At 41.9% G+C, this 22928-nt stretch overlaps 2 protein-coding genes across 2 annotated transcripts; both read left to right on the forward strand.

Moving 5' to 3' along the window:
* Nucleotides 1-6678: 6678 nt before the first annotated feature.
* On the forward strand, nt 6679-8974 carry LOC128455047 (tripartite motif-containing protein 16-like). The gene has a single exon (XM_053438677.1). It carries the CDS (start codon nt 6753-6755, stop codon nt 8424-8426), a length of 1674 nt encoding a protein of 557 aa, XP_053294652.1. The 5' UTR covers nt 6679-6752; the 3' UTR covers nt 8427-8974.
* Nucleotides 8975-13017: 4043 nt separating this feature from the next.
* Nucleotides 13018-22665, forward strand: LOC128458147 (E3 ubiquitin/ISG15 ligase TRIM25-like). The gene is made up of 3 exons (XM_053442822.1): nt 13018-14934; nt 16326-16425; nt 19849-22665. Exons 1-3 carry the CDS (start codon nt 13270-13272, stop codon nt 21633-21635), a joined length of 3552 nt encoding a protein of 1183 aa, XP_053298797.1. The 5' UTR covers nt 13018-13269; the 3' UTR covers nt 21636-22665.
* Nucleotides 22666-22928: the final 263 nt, after the last annotated feature.

Consider the following 22928-nt stretch of genomic DNA (forward strand, 5'->3'; position numbering starts at 1 on the left):
CTTGTGATGGGTCCTGGTGGGCGGCGGTGGACGGTGACTGAGGACTGGAGTGGCGTCTGGTCTGGATGGTGGATCGTGGTCTAGATGGTTGCTGAGCATGGACTGTGCTTGCAGCGGGACTGCTTGGCATGTCATGTTGGGGTTGTCCTTCGGGATGTCTACCCTCATCAAATGCTGCTAGAGACTTTGATTATTGATGATGTTCTCCTACACGTGGCATCTATTGCACTTCTGTCCGTCCTGGGAGAGGGATCCCTCACATGTGGCTCTCTCTGAGGTTTCTACATATTTTTACCCTGTTAAAAGGGTTTTTAGTAGTTTTTCCTTACTCTTGCTGAGGGTTAAGGACAGAGGATGCCACACCCTGTTAAAGCCCTATGAGATGAATTGTAATTTGTGAATATGGGCTATACAAATAAAATTTGATTGATTGATTGATTGATACTGACTTTGCCCCTTAGCTCCTGTAGCTCTGTTTGATGTCTAATGTAGCTAAGGAAATTATGCTTTAATACAGAACGAGAAATGAGAACAGGTGAAGATTCATTATTAACACTAAGCAGCAACAGTTATTAAAATCATTTGTATGAAGCATAATATCTAGCTAAAACTGTTTATTATTGCTTTATTGCTTAATAGTTCAATCAGACAGACTATAGTTAAAAGTTGGAAATCCCTCCAGACCCTCTTTTAATCCCCCTTTAGGGTGTGACCACTTACTGGGGAGTTCATGTACCCCTCAACCCTCATCCCATCCAGTGCAAACCCGTCCTCGTACATCATCATCATCATCGTCGCGTCCTCATCTCCATCGTCCTCTGCTTCAGCTTCACAGCATCAGCTTCCCCATCCCCAGTTCAGCATCCACAGAACAGCTGGGGATGAGGCACGGTTTCCTTCATCAGAGCCGTGGCGATCTATTCAGCAATTTCAGAGTCTACTGCCATGTCATGTCATGTTGCTTAGAGGTGGAGAGGGCACTGGTCACCCAGCCACCAGGGGCAGTTTGGAAAAAATGTCTTTTAAGAACTTCCTATAATAGTGCACAAACATAACCCTCTCCTGCCAGTAGCAGATCCAGGGCCAATCGTTTCTATGTGACCACACAGGGTACAGGAGCAAGCTGTTCAGATATCAGCTTCTTTCAGATCTGCTCCAGGAACAAAATTATCATAAATTGTCAGTGAGGCTTTTTTCAATTTTAAGAGTCAGTGATCTGGATCTTAGCCTTGTAAAGATCCTTTCGTAGAATTGATACTCGCCTACAGGCCAGGTGTTTAAGCTTGCACTGTACAAGCCAGGCACAGGTCGTAGTCGGTCAGGGTGGTGGAGGTGGAGTTGACACTGGATGCGAGTGGGTTGTGAAGACATGAAGCCCAGATCCCAGAGTTTGAAAGGAGAACAAACAGAAAAGTGAGTAATTTACTGCGAGTGGTCGGCCAAATCAGTGGACATAAAATATAAATTAAACACGTGGCATAAGAGTGACAGAAATCTTTGGCATTTCATAAAATATTAAATGATCAACAAGCTGGATTTCAATAAGCAGCAGATATGACAGCGTTTGAGTATTTGAGTTCAAACCATTTCCCAAAATTCATTGACTGCTTCTGTACGATAATTCAGAAGCTTTGACGTCAAACTGTCCTGTAATAAAACAGGAATCACATACCAAGGACAAATGTGTTAGAGATTAGATTCAATCAAACGTTTCAGAGTTGACAGCTGAAACAGAACAAAACAATTTAAAAGTTATTCTGCCACAATTTTCTTCATGATAAAATAAAAACAATAAGTAGAGTTTAACAACACCTTTCAAATTAAGAGCATAAGATGTTAAGATAACGTATAAAACAAAACAAAAATAAAAAACCCGTCTTCCCTGAATTTAAAAGTTAAAGGGTCCCAAAGAAATTAAACTATAATTATAGATATGGCATTCAAATAAGTGTGTAAACAGAGGGGCTTGTATTATGGTTTCTGCATTTCATTTAAGATGAAACAGGCTAGGAGTTAAGGTATATACGACCTCTGACCTTTAACTGGATTTAAATTTATTCGTCTTCCCAATGGTGAAACATATTTATTTTAGGTCTCCAGAGTCTAACAAGAGTTACATGGGGGTGAATCAAACTTCTAGTTTAAATTCAAACCATAAATAGATTTAACATGTCTTGCCTATTGCATTTTAAATGGATGCTTTGGATGTGGAATAAAAGCAACTGCAGGTTAAACATTGTTATCTCATTCTCACAAGGCCACAGTTGCGGATGAAACTTTTGTATGGGTGTAAGTGGCTTAATTATGATACAAACAGAGAAAGTAAAGAAAAAACATTGCACATTAACTGTACTTAGAGATGGGCTTTAAAAGGACACCTTAATGTGATGTAGTGAATCACTCATCCTTGAATTTATATTACGAATCCAATTAGTAACTTGTAGAGTATTAAAATGGTCTTTACTATTAGCCCTGCTGTCTCAGGTAAAACATTTCTCCTTTCCTCTAATAGATTAGATGTATTGGAAATATCTGAAACAACAAATTTGTGCCAAAAAGTGTTATTTTAACAATTCAGTTTGCAATTCTTTACTTCTGAATGAAGCCATATTAAAACAATCAAACAAACAAACAACATAGAAACAAACAACCAAGCCTCTTTGTGATCTTAACGCCAGTTGTAAACTGTAAGGCTTCTGGCCCTGCCCCTTTTCACCCTCTGCTGTTCACGTCTTAATCTTTCTTTGGCAAGTCCTAAACACATTTACCCCTCCTGCCCATACATACAACATATATCAGATGGCAAGCGCATATACCACCTCTAGTTTAGGAAAAAGTTGTTTTCCAGTCAATTTGTTCGCTCCGTCAGTTTTTTCTGTGTCTCACTCAGCCAGCTGACCTTGACACACATTTTCTCGTCTCTATTTACAGACACACACACTCCTACTCTCACACACACATCTGGGAGGTATCTCCCTGCACACAGACGCACGAACATTCACAGCCAAAGCGTGCTCTCTGCCACGTTTTTTAAAATTTCGGGCAGAGACAGCCCGAATCTTTTGAGATCCAACAGTTTCTACCACAGTCCCTCAGTCAGTTTGTCTATGTCTCAGTCAGTTTTTGACCTTGCCTCCTTTTTCTCTCCTCCTCTCTCCTTTCCAACAGGCACACACTTCCATTCATACTAGTTACTTCACATCCTCTCTATATTATATAATCAATTAAATAATTTCCTTTTTCAAATCCTTATTCGTAACAGCCTTCCGTTATTTGTGCCCAATTGAAACAATGGTGTGTCTGGTTAGTAAAGCTCCTGTTGCATTATTCAAATCAGTTCTTATTTCAGCCAATGGGCGGGAAGGTGAAGGTGCTGGGGTACAATGTGTCAGCTGGTGCCAAGGTGCGCCTGATTTACCTTTGACCTGGGCCGAGTGTGAAGTAACCTCCTTCACTTCGTACGGTCCAGTCCACCTGGGTTCTGTGAACCTTTACCCAGTCACCAACTTTTACCTTCGGTCCTGCAGCTTCCTCCGGATCAGTCGCCAGGGCCCTGGAGACCTGATTGGAGAGAGCTACAGTAAGAGCAGTTAAAACCTTCATATAACTCGACATTTCCATCTCAAGAACATCCAAGGGTGGCACGTGACCTCCATCCCTGGGTATTCTTTCTTTTTTCTTCAGCTACTCTCACACCAACCCTTGGATCGATTTTACAGTGTAAGTTGCCGGTAATCTTTATTAAAATATAAAAAAAAACACAATTTGTACAATACACAGCAGTTTCAGACCATTTAATTACTTTGTTAAATTTATCATATGCAACTTGTACTCACCCTCAGTACTACTGATCAAAAATTTGTTTTTTTTCTATCATGACAATATGCAGATTTCAATTAAATAGGCTCTGTTTACCTTTTAGTAATACAGCGCTGTTTTGATCAGGTTCCCGAGGAGAGACGAGCCACGCAGGGCGGCTCTTTCCCGTCCGAGAGACGACCTCCTCTCCGACTGGTTGTTTTCCACTCCACTCTTTCAATCGTCTAAAACCATCCTCTGCTACCAATTTGTTGTGGGTGGAAATCAAAGGCAGGAGTCGTCGTTCTCAAGTTAAAATTAAGCAGGTTTATTCAGAGGTCACAGGTCAGGAAACTGCAGTGTCCAGCAAATGATCATGCATGGACCACTGATCCTACACAGTAATGGATATGGTGTGGTTTTGGATGTGGGGAGATCCAAGATTGTCTATATTTGACTATTGGAATGTTATATTGTGTGGTAATAGATGTGGGGGAGATGTGTGTTTCTGTAGAATGCTTACAAGTTTTAACTAGATTTGTAAATGACCGTTATTTCTTTATTTTCACAAAATAAGCAATCATCTGATTCAGATAAGGCTTGGGAGCCGGAGCCCGATACTCCATGTCCAGCCAGCAAGCGGTCATGTAGAGTGGAGCAGCAGGACAGTTCCTCAGGAGAGGAGCCGAATCCCCCAACTCCTCAGAGAGGTTCTGCCAGCAGGAGAAGACCACGAGGGAGAGGGAGAAGCGGCGGCAGCAGCAGCAGCAGTCAAGCTGGTGTGTCAGCCAGCCCATCTGGAGAGAGATGGAATGATGTTGATGATGCAGATGTGACACCACCACAGCCCACCTTCAGACCCACCAGTCCACCAGGACCCCAGCTCATCTCTACAGCAACGTACACAGACCTGCAGCCTTTTCAACTGTATTTTACCAACTCCATCTTACCGACAATTCTTCGGAACACAAATGACTTTGGCTCGAAGAACTGCTCCACACCCACCAGACTCATTACCCGAGACAGGTAATGAGTGGTAGGAAGTTCCTCAGGATCTCCCGGGCACTTCACCTCAGTAGCCTGGTGGCGGATGCTGCTAATGAGCAGTGGAGAGGCACAGCAGCCTTCGATCAACTCTGCAAAATCAAACTGCTTTACAAGGAGATAAGGGACGCCTGCAAAAAGAATTATCACCCGAGCCATAAAATTGCCATTGATGAGCCCATGGTTGCCTCCAAAGCCCGTATTGGACTGAAACTGTACATGAAGAACAGACAAACTGTTCACTGGGGATACAAACTCTTCCTTCTGGCGGACTCCAGGAACGGTTATACATGGGACTTTATTGTCTACGAGGGGAAGTTACAGGGAATTACTGGCAAAGGGCTGAGTTATGATTCTGTGATGGTGCTCATTGACACACAAATGCTAGGATCAGGCTACGAGCTCTTTGTGGACAAAGTCCCATCCTTTTCCGCTACCTCCTTCAGAAGAGGATCTGGGCTTGTAGAACCATCCGGACAAACAGAATTGGTTTCCCAAAAAGCAATGTCAATACTCTGGTCTCAATGTCTCCCTGTGGCAGTATCTGATGGATCAGGAAGGACTGCCCCCTCTTTGTCCAGTGGCGAGACACGAGGGACGTCTTCATGTGCTCAACACTCCACACCGCCCAGGCGGAGGAGACAGTGCAGAGGAGACTCAAAGACGCAGATGGGCGGTGGGAATTGAAGAACATCCCAGTTCCACCAGCAGTGAAGGAATACAACAGATACATACTATATATTCACCGATGTTTTATGCCCTTTGAAATGCAATAATTTGTGTGCTTCATATATTTATGTTTTAATATATTTTTTTATCAATCTTGTGTTTTTTTTTCATCTAGGTGTATGGGTGGAGTGGACTTCTCTGACGCCCTGATAGGGTATTACAAAGTCCTCCACAAGACGATGAAGTGGTACAAGACGTTCTTCCAACACTTCATGGACATCAGGATAGTGAATGCATTTCTCCTCCAAAAAGAACTTGCACGAGGTAAAGGACAGGTACCTATAGCCCAGAAGGCCTCAGAGAGACCCTCATACCACTTCCTGCTCCAGTCATAGCACATGCCCGTGCATATCACTGGGCACAGCACCACTGATCGGCTGAGGTACAGGCAGTGCCATACAAAGACACCACTGATGTGCTCCTCCTGCGATGTGCCTTTGTGTTTCAACCCAATCGTGACTGCTACAATGGCTGGCTGGGGGGGGGGGGGGAGTTCAGAATGTTACCTTCAAAAGAGATCAAGAGCATGCATGTACTCCAAATGGTACAAGAACAGGTTTCAATTTACTTTTGGTATTCCTCAGAAAGGCGTTTTAGGCGAATCTCATCCGCTGGCATGATGGCCGAGGAGCTCTACTTGGTGCCCCGTATTCAGGAGGTGTAGCTGAGTAACACAGAGTAGGAGAGGGAACCCCCTTTTGTGTCTAAGTTTGTCTGTGTGTGTCTATGTAGATGGAAGTAGAACTGAACTCTAAACAGATGCAGGAGGGTGGGGGCATGAGCAGTTTGAGCCAGATATATGGCCTTCGTACAACGACTTATAATAACCAATGCTGCTTGGTGTTAATCTTGAAGTTTGATTGTGTGTGCGCATCACATCACTGTACAATCTCAAACCTAGGACAACAGGTAATTAACATCAAATGTGACCAGGCCACTGGGACATGCAGTAAAACCTGAAACACCAACAACTTCTTCCTCAAACACAACCAGCTCCTCCCAGTCAGGGTACGTTTGTGTCTCCTCCCTTCACAGGTGTGTAAGTGTAAGGACCAATGAACAACAAGCTGTGAACTGTGGTAGCTGAGTCACTGCAGGGAGTGAACGAGAGGGTGAAGAGCAGAGATCTGTTTCTGCTTAGAGGAAGAGAACCTGTTCTACAGTCTCTGGCAGCAGCTGAAATGGCGCAGCAAGAAATTCACCTGGACAGAGAAAGATTTTGCTGTTCGATCTGTCTGGATCTACTGAAGGATCCGGTGACTACTGTCTGTGGACACAGCTACTGTAGGAGCTGTATCAATACCCACTGGGACAAAAGGGAGGCGAGAGGAAGCTACAGCTGCCCTCAGTGTAGACAGACCTTCAAAGCGAGGCCTGTCCTGGGGAAAAATACCATGTTAGCTGATTTAGTGGAGGAGCTGAAGAAGACTGGACTCCAAGCTGCTCCTGCTGATCACTGCTATGCTGGACCTGGAGATGTGGCCTGTGATTTCTGCACTGGGAGAAAACTGAAAGCTCTCAAGTCCTGTTTGAATTGTTTGGCCTCTTATTGTGAAAAACACCTCCAGCCTCATCTTCAGTCAGCTCCATTGAAGAAGCACAAGCTGGTGGAGCCCTCGGAGAAGCTACAGGAGAACCTCTGCTCTCGTCACGACGAGGTGATGAAGATGTTCTGCCGCACTGATCAGCAGTGTATCTGTTATCTCTGCTCTGTGGAGGAACATAAAGACCACGACACAGTGTCAGCTGCAGCTGAAAGGACTGAGAGGCAGAGAGAGCTCGGGCTGAGGAGACAAAAAATCCAGCAGAGAGTCCAGGACACAGAAAGAGACGTGAAGCTTCTTCAACAGGAGGAGGAGGCCATCAATGGCTCTGCTGATAAAGCAGCGAAGGACACTAAGGAGATCTTCACTGAGCTGATCCTTCTGCTGATGAAAAGAAGCTCTGATGTGATACAGCAGATCAGATCCCAGCAGCAAACTGAAGTGAGTCGAGTCAGAGAGCTTCAGAAGAGACTGGAGCAGGAGATCACTGAGCTGAAGAGGAAAGACCAGGAACTGAAGCAGCTCTCAGACACAGAGGATCACAACCAGTTTCTACACAACTACCCCGTACTCTCACCACTCAGTGGATCTACACACTCATCCAGCATCAGGATCCGTCCTCTGAGGTACTTTGATGACGTGACAGCAGCTGTTTCACAGGTCAGAGGTCGACTACAGGACATTCTGAGTGAGACAGAGACAGAAAGTTTACAGATTGTGTCTCAAGTGGACGTTTTACTGCCAAGACCAGAGCAAGACACTAGAGCTGACTTCTTAAAATATTCACAGGAAATCACACTGGATCCAAACACAGCATACAAATATCTGTTATTATCTGAGGGAAACAGAAAAGTAACATATATGAGAGAAGATCAGTCTTATTCTGATCACCCAGACAGATTCACTGATTGGACTCAGGTCCTGACTAGAGAGAGTCTGACTGGACGTTGTTACTGGGAGGTGGAGTTGGGGGGGAGAGCAGTTGGCGTAGCAGTCACATACAAGAATATCAGCAGAGCAGGAGACTCAGATGAATGTGGACTTGGATCAAATGATAAATCTTGGATGTTATATTTTGATGGAAACAGTTTTAACTTTCATTACAACAGCATCGTGACTCCAGTGTCAGGTCCTGTGTCCTCCAGAGTAGGAGTGTACCTGGATCACAGTGCAGGTGTTCTGTCCTTCTACAGCGTCTCTGACACCATGACTCTCCTCCACAGAGTCCAGACCACATTCACTCAGCCTCTCTATGCTGGAGTTGGGGTTGGTTATTATTTAGACAGAGCAGAGTTCTGTAAACTCAAATAGACTCGATTCATTAAAAGCAGTGATTTAGATTCTGTGTTTAAATCTTTAACTTCTTTTGTCTCCATGTTTATTGATCAAAGTTCATCGTGGTGACTTTCTGCTCCTCACAGAGATCAGCTGTCAATCAAACACTGACCTTCCTTTATCACACATATTTAGTTCTCACTGTGTAAAGACAGAAATCTATAATTACACTGACATGAATGTGTTTGAAAGAACTAATGTTGCTGTTGTTTTCTAAATCAATGTAGAAATCAGGTTGTGTGATGTTTTAGAACCTGTGTTGATCCTGATCCTCATCAATGAGCTGATTATTTGTTCTTTTATTTTCCACGTGTGAGATGGAGGTGAAACAAACTGATTGTGCGTCCATGAACTCACTGAACAAGAGTCACTGAACAGACTTTACTGATGAAATGATCAATGACCTCAGAGCGTCAACGTGTCCAAGAGATCAACTGTACTTTATTTCAGACATTAATATGTTTATTAATCTAATTAAAACATTGTAACAGTAGTAAAGTGTAATCTACCTTTTAAGTTTTTGATTGTATTTTAATTTTGTTGGGATTTTAATAAAGATACAAATGAATTCATTTTCTGTGTTTTTTATTAATTAATTTGTTCACAGTATTAAAAGCATTTCATTCACACAGTACATGACACTTTAAATATTGTGTTACTCTGAAAACAACTTTTTAAACTTCATAGTAAAACCAGGTGATGTACAAATTTCATGAATTTGCATTTTGCACTGTTGAATCTTAGGAAGGTTCTAAGTAGAGTTTCAAAATGCAAAAAGAAGAAATGGGAACAAGAGCCCAAAAGCTGTGAGCAGAAAATTTATTGAAAACAACAATTTAACTGAAGTAGGCTGTTCATCAGCTGATCAAAAGTTTAAGACCACAGCTCAAAAAAAAATGTTGCACAGATTTTGGCTTTTAAAGGCTGTGGTCTTAAACTTTTGATATACTTTTACATTGACTCTCAGTTTCTGATGAGGTGAAGCTTCTTTAAATGACTTGTAAAACTCTCACTGCTCTGACTGCTCAGTTTATCACAGATCTTAACCCTTGAGATCCTCTGGCAGGAGACTTTGAACTGATCCAGATTCTCAGCTAAAGACTAAAGGCCGAAATATACTACTCTCAGTCCGTTACCTACCTGATACGCTGGCTTTTAGAATTGTAAATACAAAATGTAATTTGTCTCAAAATCTGTTTGGTGTGTTATTTTTTCCATACTTTTTATACAAACATGGTGCAATAGACAAACTATTCAAACAATACTAGAGTACTATTCACAAAGTGCTAAGAACCAGCATAGTGTCTTGGCATATGACCAGCCCTGTTGTTTCAACAGCAGGTTGTATGAACATCTATACAGCTGCTATAGTTGTGAGAAACGATTTGATGCAACTCTTTAGCGCCAGAGGAAGCGGCCCTGTGGCACTTGACCCCAGAAGACCTGATAACGACCTGATGATCCTACCTGTTACATTCAGGTTAACTTCATACATCAGACCTGAATCTCACATATCAGCTTTGCTCCTGGCCTATTGTCTATGTTGAGAGTCATCACACATGGTTCCTGGCTTTTGTGTGTCTCAGAGATAGAGTTATTAGAACTTGATAGTTGGCTTTTGTCTACAGCCACGACAAGATGGTTGAAGCCAAAGGTATTTGCATCCATATGGTCCTGGCCATAGCCCTGTTCAAGCTTCGAACAGCATGTTCTTTCATACCTGATGACCTGATTCGCTGACTTTCAGCCATGTAAATAACTATTTACAAAATACCAAGAAGCAGCATTGTGTCTTGGCATATGGTCAGCCCTGTTGTTTAAACTGCAGGCTGTACGAACACCTATAGGCGTGAGAAATGAATTGATGCTGACATTTAGCCTTGTAAATAAAGAAAACCCCCAACTGTTTAATTTACTGTAGAGGAACATGAAAGCAGTCACTCTTCAGAAAAGCCAGAACACTTACTGATGAAACTTCTGGCTATAACGATTTTGTCACGGCAAGCTACCTTCAAGATTTCTGACAATGCCATCAAATCCCTTCTTCTGTGCATCAAACAGTTAATGTGGATAATGGGAACAGTTCTCTGTACTGATTCCCTAACTACATTCGCGAACAATATACCAAAGACCATTTTCTCTTTGAGGGGCTGGACAGGCATCCTCCATGATTTTTTTTTTACGATATCTGGTTTTTCCAAAATGTATGACCGTATACATTCCAACAGAAACCTATGAGCTCAGATCGGATGGTACAAGGGTGTGCAAGACTAGTCGCCACATCCCATTCTACAAACACCCACATAAGAGGTCTGCACTGAGGAAGAAATATGGCTCTGCCTTGCTAAGAAAAGCAAAATATTCCAGCGGTAAAGAGTATGTCTATCCAATACGATCGTACTGTTACAACAGTGTTGTAAGGTCTCTGGAATCACTTGTTAAAAGACCTGAATTTGAAGAGAGATGTGACGAATGGCTAAAACGTAAAATACCTGAGGGTGTGTTAGCAGATGTTTATGATGGACAAGTATGGCAGGATTACCAGTATGTGAATGGAGAGCCTTCTTTAGCAGAGCAAAATAATTTGGCCTTTATGCTGAATGTGGACTGGTTCCAACCTTTCAAACATGCACCATATTCAGTGGGAGAAATCTACCTGGTCATTTTAAATCTACCTTGTGAAGACCGTTTTAAGGAAGATAATATGATTCTTGTTGGACTTAAACCTGGCCCAAAGGAGCCATCGCTTAACATAAATGCTTTCATAGATCCCGTGGTTGATGAGCTCCAAGAACTTTGGCATGGCATCATTTTGGAAGAGAGCTCTTTCACAGGACATCAGGTTTACAAAGCGGCCCTGCTTTGTCTGTCATCAGATAGTCCTGCAGCCCAAAAATGTGGAGGCTTTATTGGACATGGGGTATTCCAAGGTAATTGAAATATTCAAACATTTGCTTTGCAATATATAATTATTAATATTGAACAATGTAGATGATGTAGATACTGATATATTTGATAGGTCTCTTTCAACGAATGCTCAAGTACAAATATGTGTGTTTAACATATTACACTTAACTCTTGCAGGATCCCATAAGTGTTTGAAGATGTTCAGCAGGAAAAAATTTGAAGCAATATTGGACTACTCTGGATTTGAGCGGTTTTCATGGGAGCCACGTTCATCAGAGGTTCACATACACTCTTCTGGAATATCCAGACGGGCAAGGACGAAGGCAGAACCGAAAAGAATTGAACACTAGTATGGTGCTAGAGGGTCAGAACTTATCCGCTTGAGTTACTATGATGCCATCCCATTTATCGTCATAGATCCTATGCACAACCTGCTCCTTGGTACAGCAAGACATGGGTTCCGAGTGGACAGAACTAGGAATTTTGACAACAAAGATCCTTGATGAACTTCAAACTATAGTAGAGATCATCAAATTACCTTACGAGGTTGGAAGAATTCCCCTAAGAATTTCATTTGGTTTCACACAATTTAGAGCAGATCAGTGGAAAAACTGGATAACAATTTACTCTCTGTTTTGTCTGAAGGGCCTTATTGCCAGCAGCCATTATGACATGTGGTTTGACTTCCTGCAGGCTTGTATCATACTCTGCTCCAGAGTCATATCCATCAAGAGACTGGAAGTAGTGGACAGATACCTACAGTCATTTCTCTCCAAATGTGTCAAACTGTTTGGCCCATTGCACTGCCCCCTGAACATGCATTAACATCTTCATTTGAAAGAGTGCATATAGGACTATGGACCACTTTATTATTTCTGGTGTTTTTCATTTGTGAGTTGTTATGGAATACTATGAAAGATTAAGAACAACAATAGGACTATTGAAGTTAAATTATAAGGCAATTTCAGCATTGTCTACAGATAAGTATGCCAGGACATGTGAATATGGTGCTGAGATTGCTAGTATTTTGGGAGGACAAAGGGTTTGAACTTTGACACGCGATGACAAAACCGAAATGCTTTGTGTGAAGCACAGTGTTTAGGTGTCAGCAGAAAGACGTCTTTTAGGAGACTGTACAGTGGTGCCACGCTCTCCATTTCAACATATTATCTTGGATGAGCTTGACAGGCATGCAATGTTTTCCATGTATCATCAGATGTATCCTGAAAACTGTATCACTGAGGTTAACTGATTTGCCATGACATTTAAAAGGGTAACACATTTGGATGTAACATACTCAATAGATAGAACTTGATCGGAAAGGTCAGCATATGGTGACGACCCCTTCCACCCTCACCTGGACACTAGGTGTCGCTGTTCTTCCTTCCCCAGAGCTGTAGGTGGCGTGGGCGTCAGCGTCAATCAGAGCACACCTCACACTAACTTTTTTAGTTTTTCATTCTTTCATGATTGAGTTTGTATTCATAATTTTTTACTAGTTTTCTTTATTTGTTCTGAGATATGCATTCTGAATAAAGATGTGATTTATTATTATTATTAAATGCATCTATTTGATTTGACTTTAATTGTTACTGTATGTTGTGAATGTAGGATAACACACTCTGTTTCTCACTGAATCTCCTCTTAACACCAAGTGTGAACAGTCCGCTGTGGAATGCAGTTAAACCTGAAACACCAACAACTTCTTCCTCAAACACAACAAGCTCCTCCCAGTCAGGACATGTCTTTGTCTCCTCTCTTCAAAGACATGTAAGTGTAAGAACCAGTGAACAACAAGCTGTGAACTGTGGGAGCTGAGTCACTGCAGGAAGTGAACAAGAGGGTGAGGAGCAGAGATCTGTATCTGTTCAGAGGAAGTGAATCTGTTCTACAGTCTCTGGCAGCAGCTGAAATGGCACAGCAAGGAATTCAACTGGATAGACAAAGATTCTGCTGTTCGATCTGTCTGGATCTACTGAAGGATCCGGTGACTACTGGCTGTGGACACAGCTACTGTAAGAGCTGTATTAACACCCACTGGGACAATGGGGAGGAGAGCGGAAGCTACAGCTGTCCTCAGTGTAGAAAGACCTTCACACCGAGGCCTGTCCTGGAGAAAAACACCATGTTAGCTGATTTAGTGGAGGAGTTGAAGAAGACTGGACTCCAAGCTGCTCCTGCTGATCACTGCTATGCTGGACCTGAAGATGTGGCCTGTGATTTCTGCACTGGGAGAAAACGGAAAGCTCATAAGTCCTGTTTGGATTGTTTGGTCTCTTATTGTGAAAAACACCTCCAGCCTCATTTTCAGTCACCTCCATTTAAGAAGCACAAGCTGGTGGAGCCATCGGAGAAGCTACAGGAGAACATCTGCTCTCGTCACGACAAGGTGATGAAGATGTTTTGCCGCACTGATAAGCAATGTATCTGTTATCTCTGCTCTGTGGAGGAACATAGACGCCACGACACAGTGTCAGCTGCAGCAGAAAGGACTGTGAGGCAGAGAGAGCTCGGGCTGAGGAGACAAACAATCCAGCAGAGAGTCCAGGACACAGAGAAAGACGTGAAGCTGCTTCAACAGAAGGAGGAGGCCCTCAATGGCTCTGCTGATAAAGCAGTGGAGGACAGTGAGAAGAACTTCACTGAGCTGATCCGTCTGCTGGAGAAAAGAAGCTCTGATGTGAAGCAGCAGATCAGATCCCAACAGGAAACTGAAGTGAGTCGAGTCAGAGAGCTTCAGGAGAGACTGGAGCAGGAGATCACTGAGCTGAAGAGGAAAGACCATGAACTGATGCAGCTCTCAGACACAGAGGACCACAACCAGTTTCTACACAACTACTCCCCAGTGTCACCACTCGGTGAATCTACATACTCATCCAGCATCAGGATCCGTCCTCTGAGGAACTTTGATGACCTGACAGCAGCTGTGTCCCAGGTCAGAGGTCGACTACAGGACATTCTGAGTGAGACAGAGACAGAGATTTTACAGATTGTGTCTCAAGTGGATGTTTTACTGCAACAACCAGAACCAGAGACCAGAGCTGACTTCTTAAGATATTCACAGGAAATCACACTGGATCCAGACACAGCATACAAAGAGCTGTTATTATCTGAGGGAAACAGAAAAGTAACACATGTGAGAGAAGATCAGTCTTATTCTGATCACCCAGACAGATTCACTGGTTGGTGTCAGGTCCTGAGTAGAGAGAGTCTGACTGGACGTTGTTACTGGGAGGTGTCCTGTGGAAGAGATGTTACTGTAGCAGTAGCATACAAGAATATAATCAGAGCAGGAATCTCAGCTAAATGTGTATTTGGATCCAATGATAAATGTTGGTCATTAACTTGTTATGAAAACGGATATGAATTTTATCACAACAGGATCAGGACTAACATGTCCGGTCCTGTGTCCTCCAGAGTAGGAGTGTACCTGGATCACAGTGCAGGTGTTCTGTCCTTCTACAGAGTCTCTGACACCATGACTCTCCTCCACAGAGTCCAGACCACATTCACTCAGCCTCTCTATGCTGGACTTATGGTTAGTAATTATGAAGACACAGCTGAGTTCTGTAAACTCAAATAGACTCGAGTCATTAAAAGCATTGTTTTAGATTCTGTGTGTAAATCTTTAACTTCTTTTGTCTCCATGTTTGTTGATCAAAGTTCGTTGTGGTGACATTTCTGCTCCTCACTGAGATCAGCTGTCAATCAAACACTGATCTTCCTTTATCACACATATTAAGTTTTCACTTTGTAAAGACAGAAATCTATAATTACACTGACATAAATGTGTTTGAAAGAACTGATGTTGCTGTTGTTTTCGAAATCAATGTAGAAATCAGGTTGTCTGATGTTTTAGAACCTGTGTTGACCACAGAGCATCAACATGTCCAACAGATCAACTGTACTTTATTTCAGGCAATCTAATTAATACATTGTAATAGTACTAAAGTGTAATGTACCTTCAAGACATTCTGGTTACCAAAGATCATTGTAACCTTCAGTCATTTGTAAAACATGGACCGTTCAGGAGCTTCTCCAAACTCATGAGTGACTGTTCAGGTGCCAGTGGCCTCTGATGGATTCATGTGTGACAGGATAGTCTCCGTTCAGCCGGGCGTTAACGTTGGAGCGTCTGTTAGCAAAAAAACGAGGGTCACTTTAGATTTAATGGATAATATTATGAACATATGGAGGATTGTTTTTTTTCCGTTTGTAATTCATCATTAAGGATTTAAATTCCTTTCCTTAATTGCCTTTGTTTTTATTAAAATTTTGTTGGGATTTTAATAAAGTTATAAAGAAATACATTTTCTGTGTTTTTAATTATTTGTTGTGTTCACAGTATTAAAAGCATTTCATTCATATAGTACATGACCCTCAATGCTCGCAATGCTCTGACTGCTCAGATTATCACAGATCTTTAATCCTTGAGATCCTCTGGCAGGAGACTTTGAACTGATCCAGATTCTCAGCTAAACACTAAGACAGAGTTTTAGAAATAAGGTTCAGAGACTGTCGGACAACCTTCCTGAGGAATTACCGACTCAGCCGGTAACTTCCTTTAAATCAAAACCTAAAACCTACTTTTATCTGACCTGTTTGGATTTTAAATTTTAACTTATCTGTTTGTGTGTGTATGTGAAGTTGTTCATGGAACTGTTTATGTTGTTTGGGTAACTAGGAAGCAAATCGATTGTAAATTCTAAGCTTGCTGTTTGAGATGCGCACAGGATCTTTTCACTTTCAAATAGGATTATTAACGTGCTGGGTGTGGTCTTTTCAGAGTGAGGCTGCACATTAAATGGCCTTTTCACTTTCAAAAGGACATGTTCATCTGCTGGGTGTGGTCTTTTCAAGTGAAGCTGCACATATGATATCCCTTTAAGAGTGAAACTGGCCATTTGCTATAGCGAATTGCCTGTTTGTTTTGAGCCGTTTTCTATGTTCTACTTTAAATCTGTACAGGATGACTACATGACTGAGGAGGACAAAGAGGGGGAACGTCAGGCAGAGGATCAGAGAGATGTCTATCCCAACATGCAAGCTGGAGAGGAACATGAAAGCAGTCAGTCTTCAGAAAAGCCAGAACACTTACTGATGCAACTTTTGGCTATGACGATTTTGTCATGGCAAGCAACCTTTAAGATTTCTGACAATGTCATCAAATCCCTTCTTCTGTGCATCAAACAGTTAATGTGGATGATGGGAATAGTTCTCTGTATTGATTCCCTAACTACCTTCACGAACAATATGCCAAAGACCTTCTTCTTTTTGAGGGGCTGGACAGGCATCCTCCATGAATTTTTTTAGAATATCTGGTTTGTACAAATGTATAATGTATACATTCCAACAGAAACCTTTGAGCTCAGATTGGAGGGTAAAAGGGTGTGCAAGACTTGTCGCCACATCTCATTCTACAAACACCCACATAAGAGGTCTGTACTGAGGAAGAAATGTGGCTCTGCCTTGCTAAGAAACGCGAAATATTCCAGCGGTAAAGAGTATGTCTATCCAATACGACCTTACTGTTACAACAGTGTTGTAAAGTCTCTGGAATCACTTGTTAAAAGACTTGGATTTGAAGAGAGATGTGACAAAAGGCGAAAATGTAAAATACCTGAGGCTGTGTTAGCAGATGTTTATGATGGACAAGTATGGCAGGATTAGCAGTATGTGAATGGAGAGCCTTTTTTAGCAAATCAAAATAATTTGGCCTTGATGCTGAATGTGGACTGGTTCCAACCTTTCAAACATGCACCATATTCAGTGGGAGCCATCTACTCTGTCATTTTAAACCTACCTCGTGAAGACCGTTTTAAGGAAGATAATATGATTCTTGTTGGACTAATAAAGTACCAAAGGAGCCATCGCTTAACATAAATGCTTTCTTAGATCCCTTGGTTGATGAGCTCTAAGAACTTTGGCATGGCATCATTTTGGAAGAGAGCTCTTTCACAGGACATCAGGTTTACAAAGCGACCCTGCTTTGTCTGTCATCAGATATTCCTGCAGCCCAAAAATGTGGAGGCTTTGTTGGACATGGAGCATAGAGAGGTAATTGAAATATTCAAACATTTGCTTTGCAATATATAATTAATGAATATTGAATAATGTAGATGCTTATAATGCTATATTTGATAGGTCTCTTTCAATGAATGCTCAAGTACAAATATGTGTGTTTAACATATTACATTTAACTCTTGCAGGATCCCATAAGTGTTTGAAGATGTTCAGCAGGAAAACATTTGGAGCAAAAATTGAAAACTCTGAATTTGAGCGGTCTTCATGGGAGCCACGGTCATCAGAGGTTCACATACACTTTGCCGGAATATCAAGACGGGCAAGGTAGAAGACAGAAACCAAAAATAATTGAACATCAGTATGGAGCTAGATGGTCAGAACTTTCTTGCTTGAGTTAGTATGATGCCATCCCATTTATCGTCATAGATCCTATGCACAACCTTCTCCTTGGTACAGCAAGGGATGTGTTCCTACTGTGGACAGAACTAGGAATTTTGACAACAAAGATCCTTGATGAACTTCAAACTAGAGTAGAGATCATCAAAGTATCTTGCGATGTTGGAAGAATTCCGTTTAGAATTTCATCTGGTTTCACAGGATTTGCAGCAGATCAGTGGAGAAACTGGATAACATTTTACTCTCTGTTTTGTCTGAAGGGGCTTATTGCCAGCAGCCATTATGACATGTGGATTGTCTTTGTGCAGGCTTGTATCATACCCTGCTCCACAGTAATATCCATCAAGAGACTGGAAGTAGTGGACAGATACGTGCAGTCATTTCTCTCCAAATTTGTTGAACTGTTTGGCCCATTGCACTGCACCCAGAACATGCATTTACACCTTCATTTGAAAGAGTGCATATTGGACTATGGACCAGTTTATTCTTTCTGGTGTTTTTTCATTTGGGCTTTGAATACTGGGTAAGTATATTATACCTATATATATATACTGGGTATTCAAATTACAAGGCAATTTCAGCATTGTCAACAGATTAGTATGCCATGGACATGTGAATATGGTGCTGAGATTGCTAGTATTTTGGGAGGACAAAGGGTTGGAACTTTGACACGCGATGACAAAACCGATATGCTTTGTGTGAAGCACAGTGTTTTGGTGTCAGCAGAAAGACGTCTTTTAGGAAACTGTACAGTGGTGCCTGGCTCTCCATTTCAACATATTATCTTGGATGAGCTTGACAGTATTAGGAATTTAAATTTTAGCTAGGATGGATCCGACTGAACTCTTAACAAATAAAGATAGAAGGGGGGCATGAACAGTGTGGGCCAGATAAATTCACACAAATGATTTAATAAAAACCTTTTCCTTCCGAGTGTTTAATCTTGAAAATAGAATGTATGTGCGTCACATTGCAGTTTCGTTGTTTTGGTTTAGTTGTTTCGAATGTCTTTACAAAAACAACGTACAGCCGATATAGTAGGAACTTAATATTCTTAACTCCAATTGTCAACACCACTGGCCCAAATGGCATCAGCTGTGTCAAGGCCTTTCATGAAGAGAATATTTTGCCCAAGCAACTAAAGCAGGAGTTAGACTGGGAGTCTTTGCTCCTTGTCACTTCCTTATTCCAATGCCAAGAGGGAGGGACTAAGCCTGCGCACTGTCGAGGAGGAAGAACCAAGACCTACTGTTATAATATAGACAGGCGCCGGCTGTTTGATGCGTTCTGATGCAACTCAAGACTTCTCCAAGGCTGCTAGAGTTCTGGAGTAGTGTTTTGGAGGCCCATTGCTTTGATGATTCATACCTGTTCATTGCTTCCTGAATAAATACTTGATTGAACCAAACCGAGTTCGACGCTTCTCATATTTAGGATAAACGACCACGCAAGGAAAATGTTATCAATATATCATCAGATGTATCCTGAAAACTGTGTCACTGACGTTAACTGTTTTGCCATGACATTTAAAAGGGTAACACATTTGAATGTAACATACTCCATAGATAGAAATAGATCGGAAAGGTCAGCATATGGTGACGACCCCTTCCACCCTCACCTGGACACTAGGTGTCCCTGTTCTTCCTTCCCCAGACCTGTAGGTGGCGTGGGCGTCAGCGTCAATCAGAGCACACCTCACACTAACTTTTTTAGTTTTTCATTCTTTAATGAGTGAGTTTGTATTTATTATTTTTACTAGTTTTCTTTATTTGTTCTCAGATGTGCTTTATAAATAACGATGTGATCAATTATTATTATTAAATGCACCTATTTGGTTTGACCTTATTGTTACTCTATGTTGTGAATGAAGGATAACACACTGTGCATCTCATAGATAGCGCCTCTTAACACCAAGTGTGAACAGGCCGCTGTGGAATGCATTAAAACCTGAATAACCAACCACTTCCTCCTCAAACACAACCAGCTCCTCCCAGTCAGGACAAGTCTTTGTCTCCTCCCTTCACAGACATGTAAGTGTAAGAACCAGTGAACAACAAGCTGTGAACTGTGGGAGCTGAGTCACTGCAGGAAGTGAACGAGAGGGTGAGGAGCAGAGATCTGTATCTGCTCAGAGGAAGTGAATCTGTTCTACAGTCTCTGGCAGCAGCTGAAATGGCACAGCAAGAAATTCAACTGGACAGACAAAGATTCTGCTGTTCGATCTGTCTGGATCTACTGAAGGATCCGGTGACTACTGGCTGTGGACACAGCTACTGTAAGAGCTGTATTAACACCCACTGGGATAATGGGGAGGAGAGCGGAAGCTACAGCTGTCCTCAGTGTAGACAGACCTTCACACCGAGGCCTGTCCTGGAGAAAAACACCATGTTAGCTGATTTAGTGGAGGAGCTGAAGAAGACTGGACTCCAAGCTGCTCCTGCTGATCACTGCTATGCTGGACCTGAAGATGTGGCCTGTGATTTCTGCACTGGGAGAAAACGGAAAGCTCATAAGTCCTGTTTGGATTGTTTGGTCTCTTATTGTGAAAAACACCTCCAGCCTCATTTTCAGTCAGTTCCTTTTAAGAAGCACAAGCTGGTGGAGCCATCGGAGAAGCTACAAGAGAACATCTGCTCTCGTCACGACGAGGTGATGAATATGTTCTGCCGCTCTCATCAGCAGTGTATCTGTTATCTCTGCTCTGTGAAGGAACATAGAGATCACAACATAGTGTCAGCTGCAGCAGAATGGACTGAGAGGCAGAGAGAGCTCGGGCTGAGGAGACAAACAATCCAGCAGAGAGTCCAGAACACAGAGAAAGACATGAAGGTGCTTCAACAGAAGGAGGAGGCCCTCAATTGCTCTGCTGATAAAGCAGTGAAGGACAGTGAGAAGATCTTCACTGAGCTGATCCGTCTGCTGGAGAAAAGAAGCTCTGATGTGAAGCAGCAGATCAGATCCCAGCAGGAAACTGAAGTGAGTCGAGTCAGAGAGCTTCAGGAGAGACTGGAGCAGGAGATCACTGAGCTGAAGAGGAAAGACCATGAACTGAAGCAGGTTGCAGACACAGAGGATCACTACCAGTTTCTACAGAGCTACCTCTCACTGTCACCACTCAGTGAATCTACACACTCATCCAGCATCAGGATCAGTCCTCTGAGGTACTTTCAGGACGTGACAGCAGCTGTTTCACAGGTCAGAGGTCGACTACAGGACATTCTGAGTGAGACAGAGACAGAGATTTTACTGATTGTGTCTCAAGTGGATGTTTTACTGCCAAGACCAGAGCAAGACACTAGAGCTGACTTCTTAAAATATTCACAGGAAATCACACTGGATCCAAACACAGCAAACAGTCATCTGTTATTATCTAAGGGAAACAGAAAAGTAACAGGAAGGAGTAAAGAACAGTCTTATTCTAACCACCCAGACCGATTCACTGCTGCTTGGCAGGTTCTGAGTAGAGAGAGTCTGACAGGACGTTGTTACTGGGAGGTGGAGATGAAGTTTAAGGTGGGAAATGGAGTTGGTGTAGCAGTCACATACAACAATATCACCAGAGGACGAGAACGAGACCTAGAATGTAGATTTGGAGAAAATTATAAATCTTGGATGTTATATTGTGATCGAGAGTATTATATCTTTCATTACAACAGGATCAAGACTGAAGTGTCAGGTCCTGAGTCCTCCAGAGTAGGAGTGTACCTGGATCACAGTGCAGGTGTTCTGTCCTTCTACAGTGTCTCTGACACCATGACTCTCCTCCACAGAGTCCAGACCACATTCACTCAGCCTCTCTATGCTGGAGTTAAGTTTTCTATTCATGGATCCACAGCTGAGTTCTGTAAACTCAAATAGACTCGAGTCATTAAAAGCAGTGATTCAGATTCTCTGTTTAAATCTTTAACTTCTTTTGTCTCCATGTTTGTTGATCAAAGTTCTTCGTGGTGACGTTTCTGCTCCGCACAGAGATCAGCTGTCAATCAAACACTGATCTTCCTTTATCACACATATTAAGTTTTCACTTTGTAAAGACAGAAATCTATAATTACACTGACATGAATGTGTTTGAAAGAACTGATGTTGCTGTTGTTTTCTAAATCAATGTAGAAATCACGTTGTGTGATGTTTTAGAACCTGTGTTGATCCTGATTCTCATCAATGAGCTGATTATTTGTTCTTTTATTTTCCAAATGTGAAAAGGAGGTGAAACAAACTGATTGTGTGTCCATGAACTCACTGAACAAGAGTCACTGCACAGACTTTACTGATGAAATGATCAATGACCTCAGAGCGTCAACATGTCCAACAGATCAACTGTACTTTATTTCAGTCATTAATATGCTTATTAATCTAATTAATACATTGTAACAGTAGTAAAGTGTAATGTACCTTCAAGACATTCTGTGTTGTCTAGATACCAAAGACCATTACAACCTTAAGTCATTTGTAAAGCATGGACCGTGCAGGAGCTTCTCCAAACTCATGAGTGACTGTTCAGGTGCCAGTGGCCTCTGATGGATTCATGTGTGACAGGATAGTCTCTGTTCAGCCGGGCGTTAACGTTGGAGCGTATGTTAGCAAAAAAACAAGGGTCATAGGAAACATCCATCTACGTTGTGTCTAAGTGTTTGCTGGTCACCATGTTCCACGTGCTCTACCTCCACCCACACAGACCCTGAACTGAAGATAAATCACTGATCTATGTATTAATCCACCTGTGGGTGTGAGAGGATAATGTTGGGGGTCGGTGCCTGAATATTACTCATGTAATCACTTTAGATGTAATGGATAATATCATAAAAATATGGAGGATTGCTTTGTTTTCATTTGTAATTCATCATTAAGGATATAAATTCCTTTCCTTAATTGTTTTTGCTTTCATTTGAATTTTGTTGCGATTTTAATAAAGTTATAAAAAAAAAATCGGTGTTTTTCATTATTAAGTGTGTTCAGAGTATTTAAACATTTAATTCACACAGTACATGATACTTCATTAAATATTGTGTTACTCTGCAAACAACTTTTTAAACTTCATAAGAAAACCAGGTGATGTATTTAGGTGAATATTTAGAGCAACAGTCTTATTATTGTCTCTATAAAAAAGTGAGGAGCCTCCTCAGACAGAACAGAACTCTTATAACAGGATTC

This window comes from Pleuronectes platessa, chromosome 2 (genome assembly GCF_947347685.1).
Source record: "Pleuronectes platessa chromosome 2, fPlePla1.1, whole genome shotgun sequence".
In the NCBI taxonomy this organism is placed as follows: domain Eukaryota; kingdom Metazoa; phylum Chordata; class Actinopteri; order Pleuronectiformes; family Pleuronectidae; genus Pleuronectes; species Pleuronectes platessa.

Coding starts and splice junctions, on each gene's coding strand:
- LOC128458147 (XM_053442822.1), top strand. CDS start 13,270: ATGGCACAGCAAGGAATTCAACTGGATAGACAAAGATTCTGCTGTTCG. Junction 14,935..16,325: donor CAGCTGAGTTCTGTAAACTC/AAATAGACTCGA, acceptor AAATCTGTACAG/GATGACTACATGACTGAGGA. Junction 16,426..19,848: donor TGGAGAGGAACATGAAAGCA/GTCAGTCTTCAG, acceptor TGTGAACTGTGG/GAGCTGAGTCACTGCAGGAA.
- LOC128455047 (XM_053438677.1), top strand. CDS start 6,753: ATGGCGCAGCAAGAAATTCACCTGGACAGAGAAAGATTTTGCTGTTCG.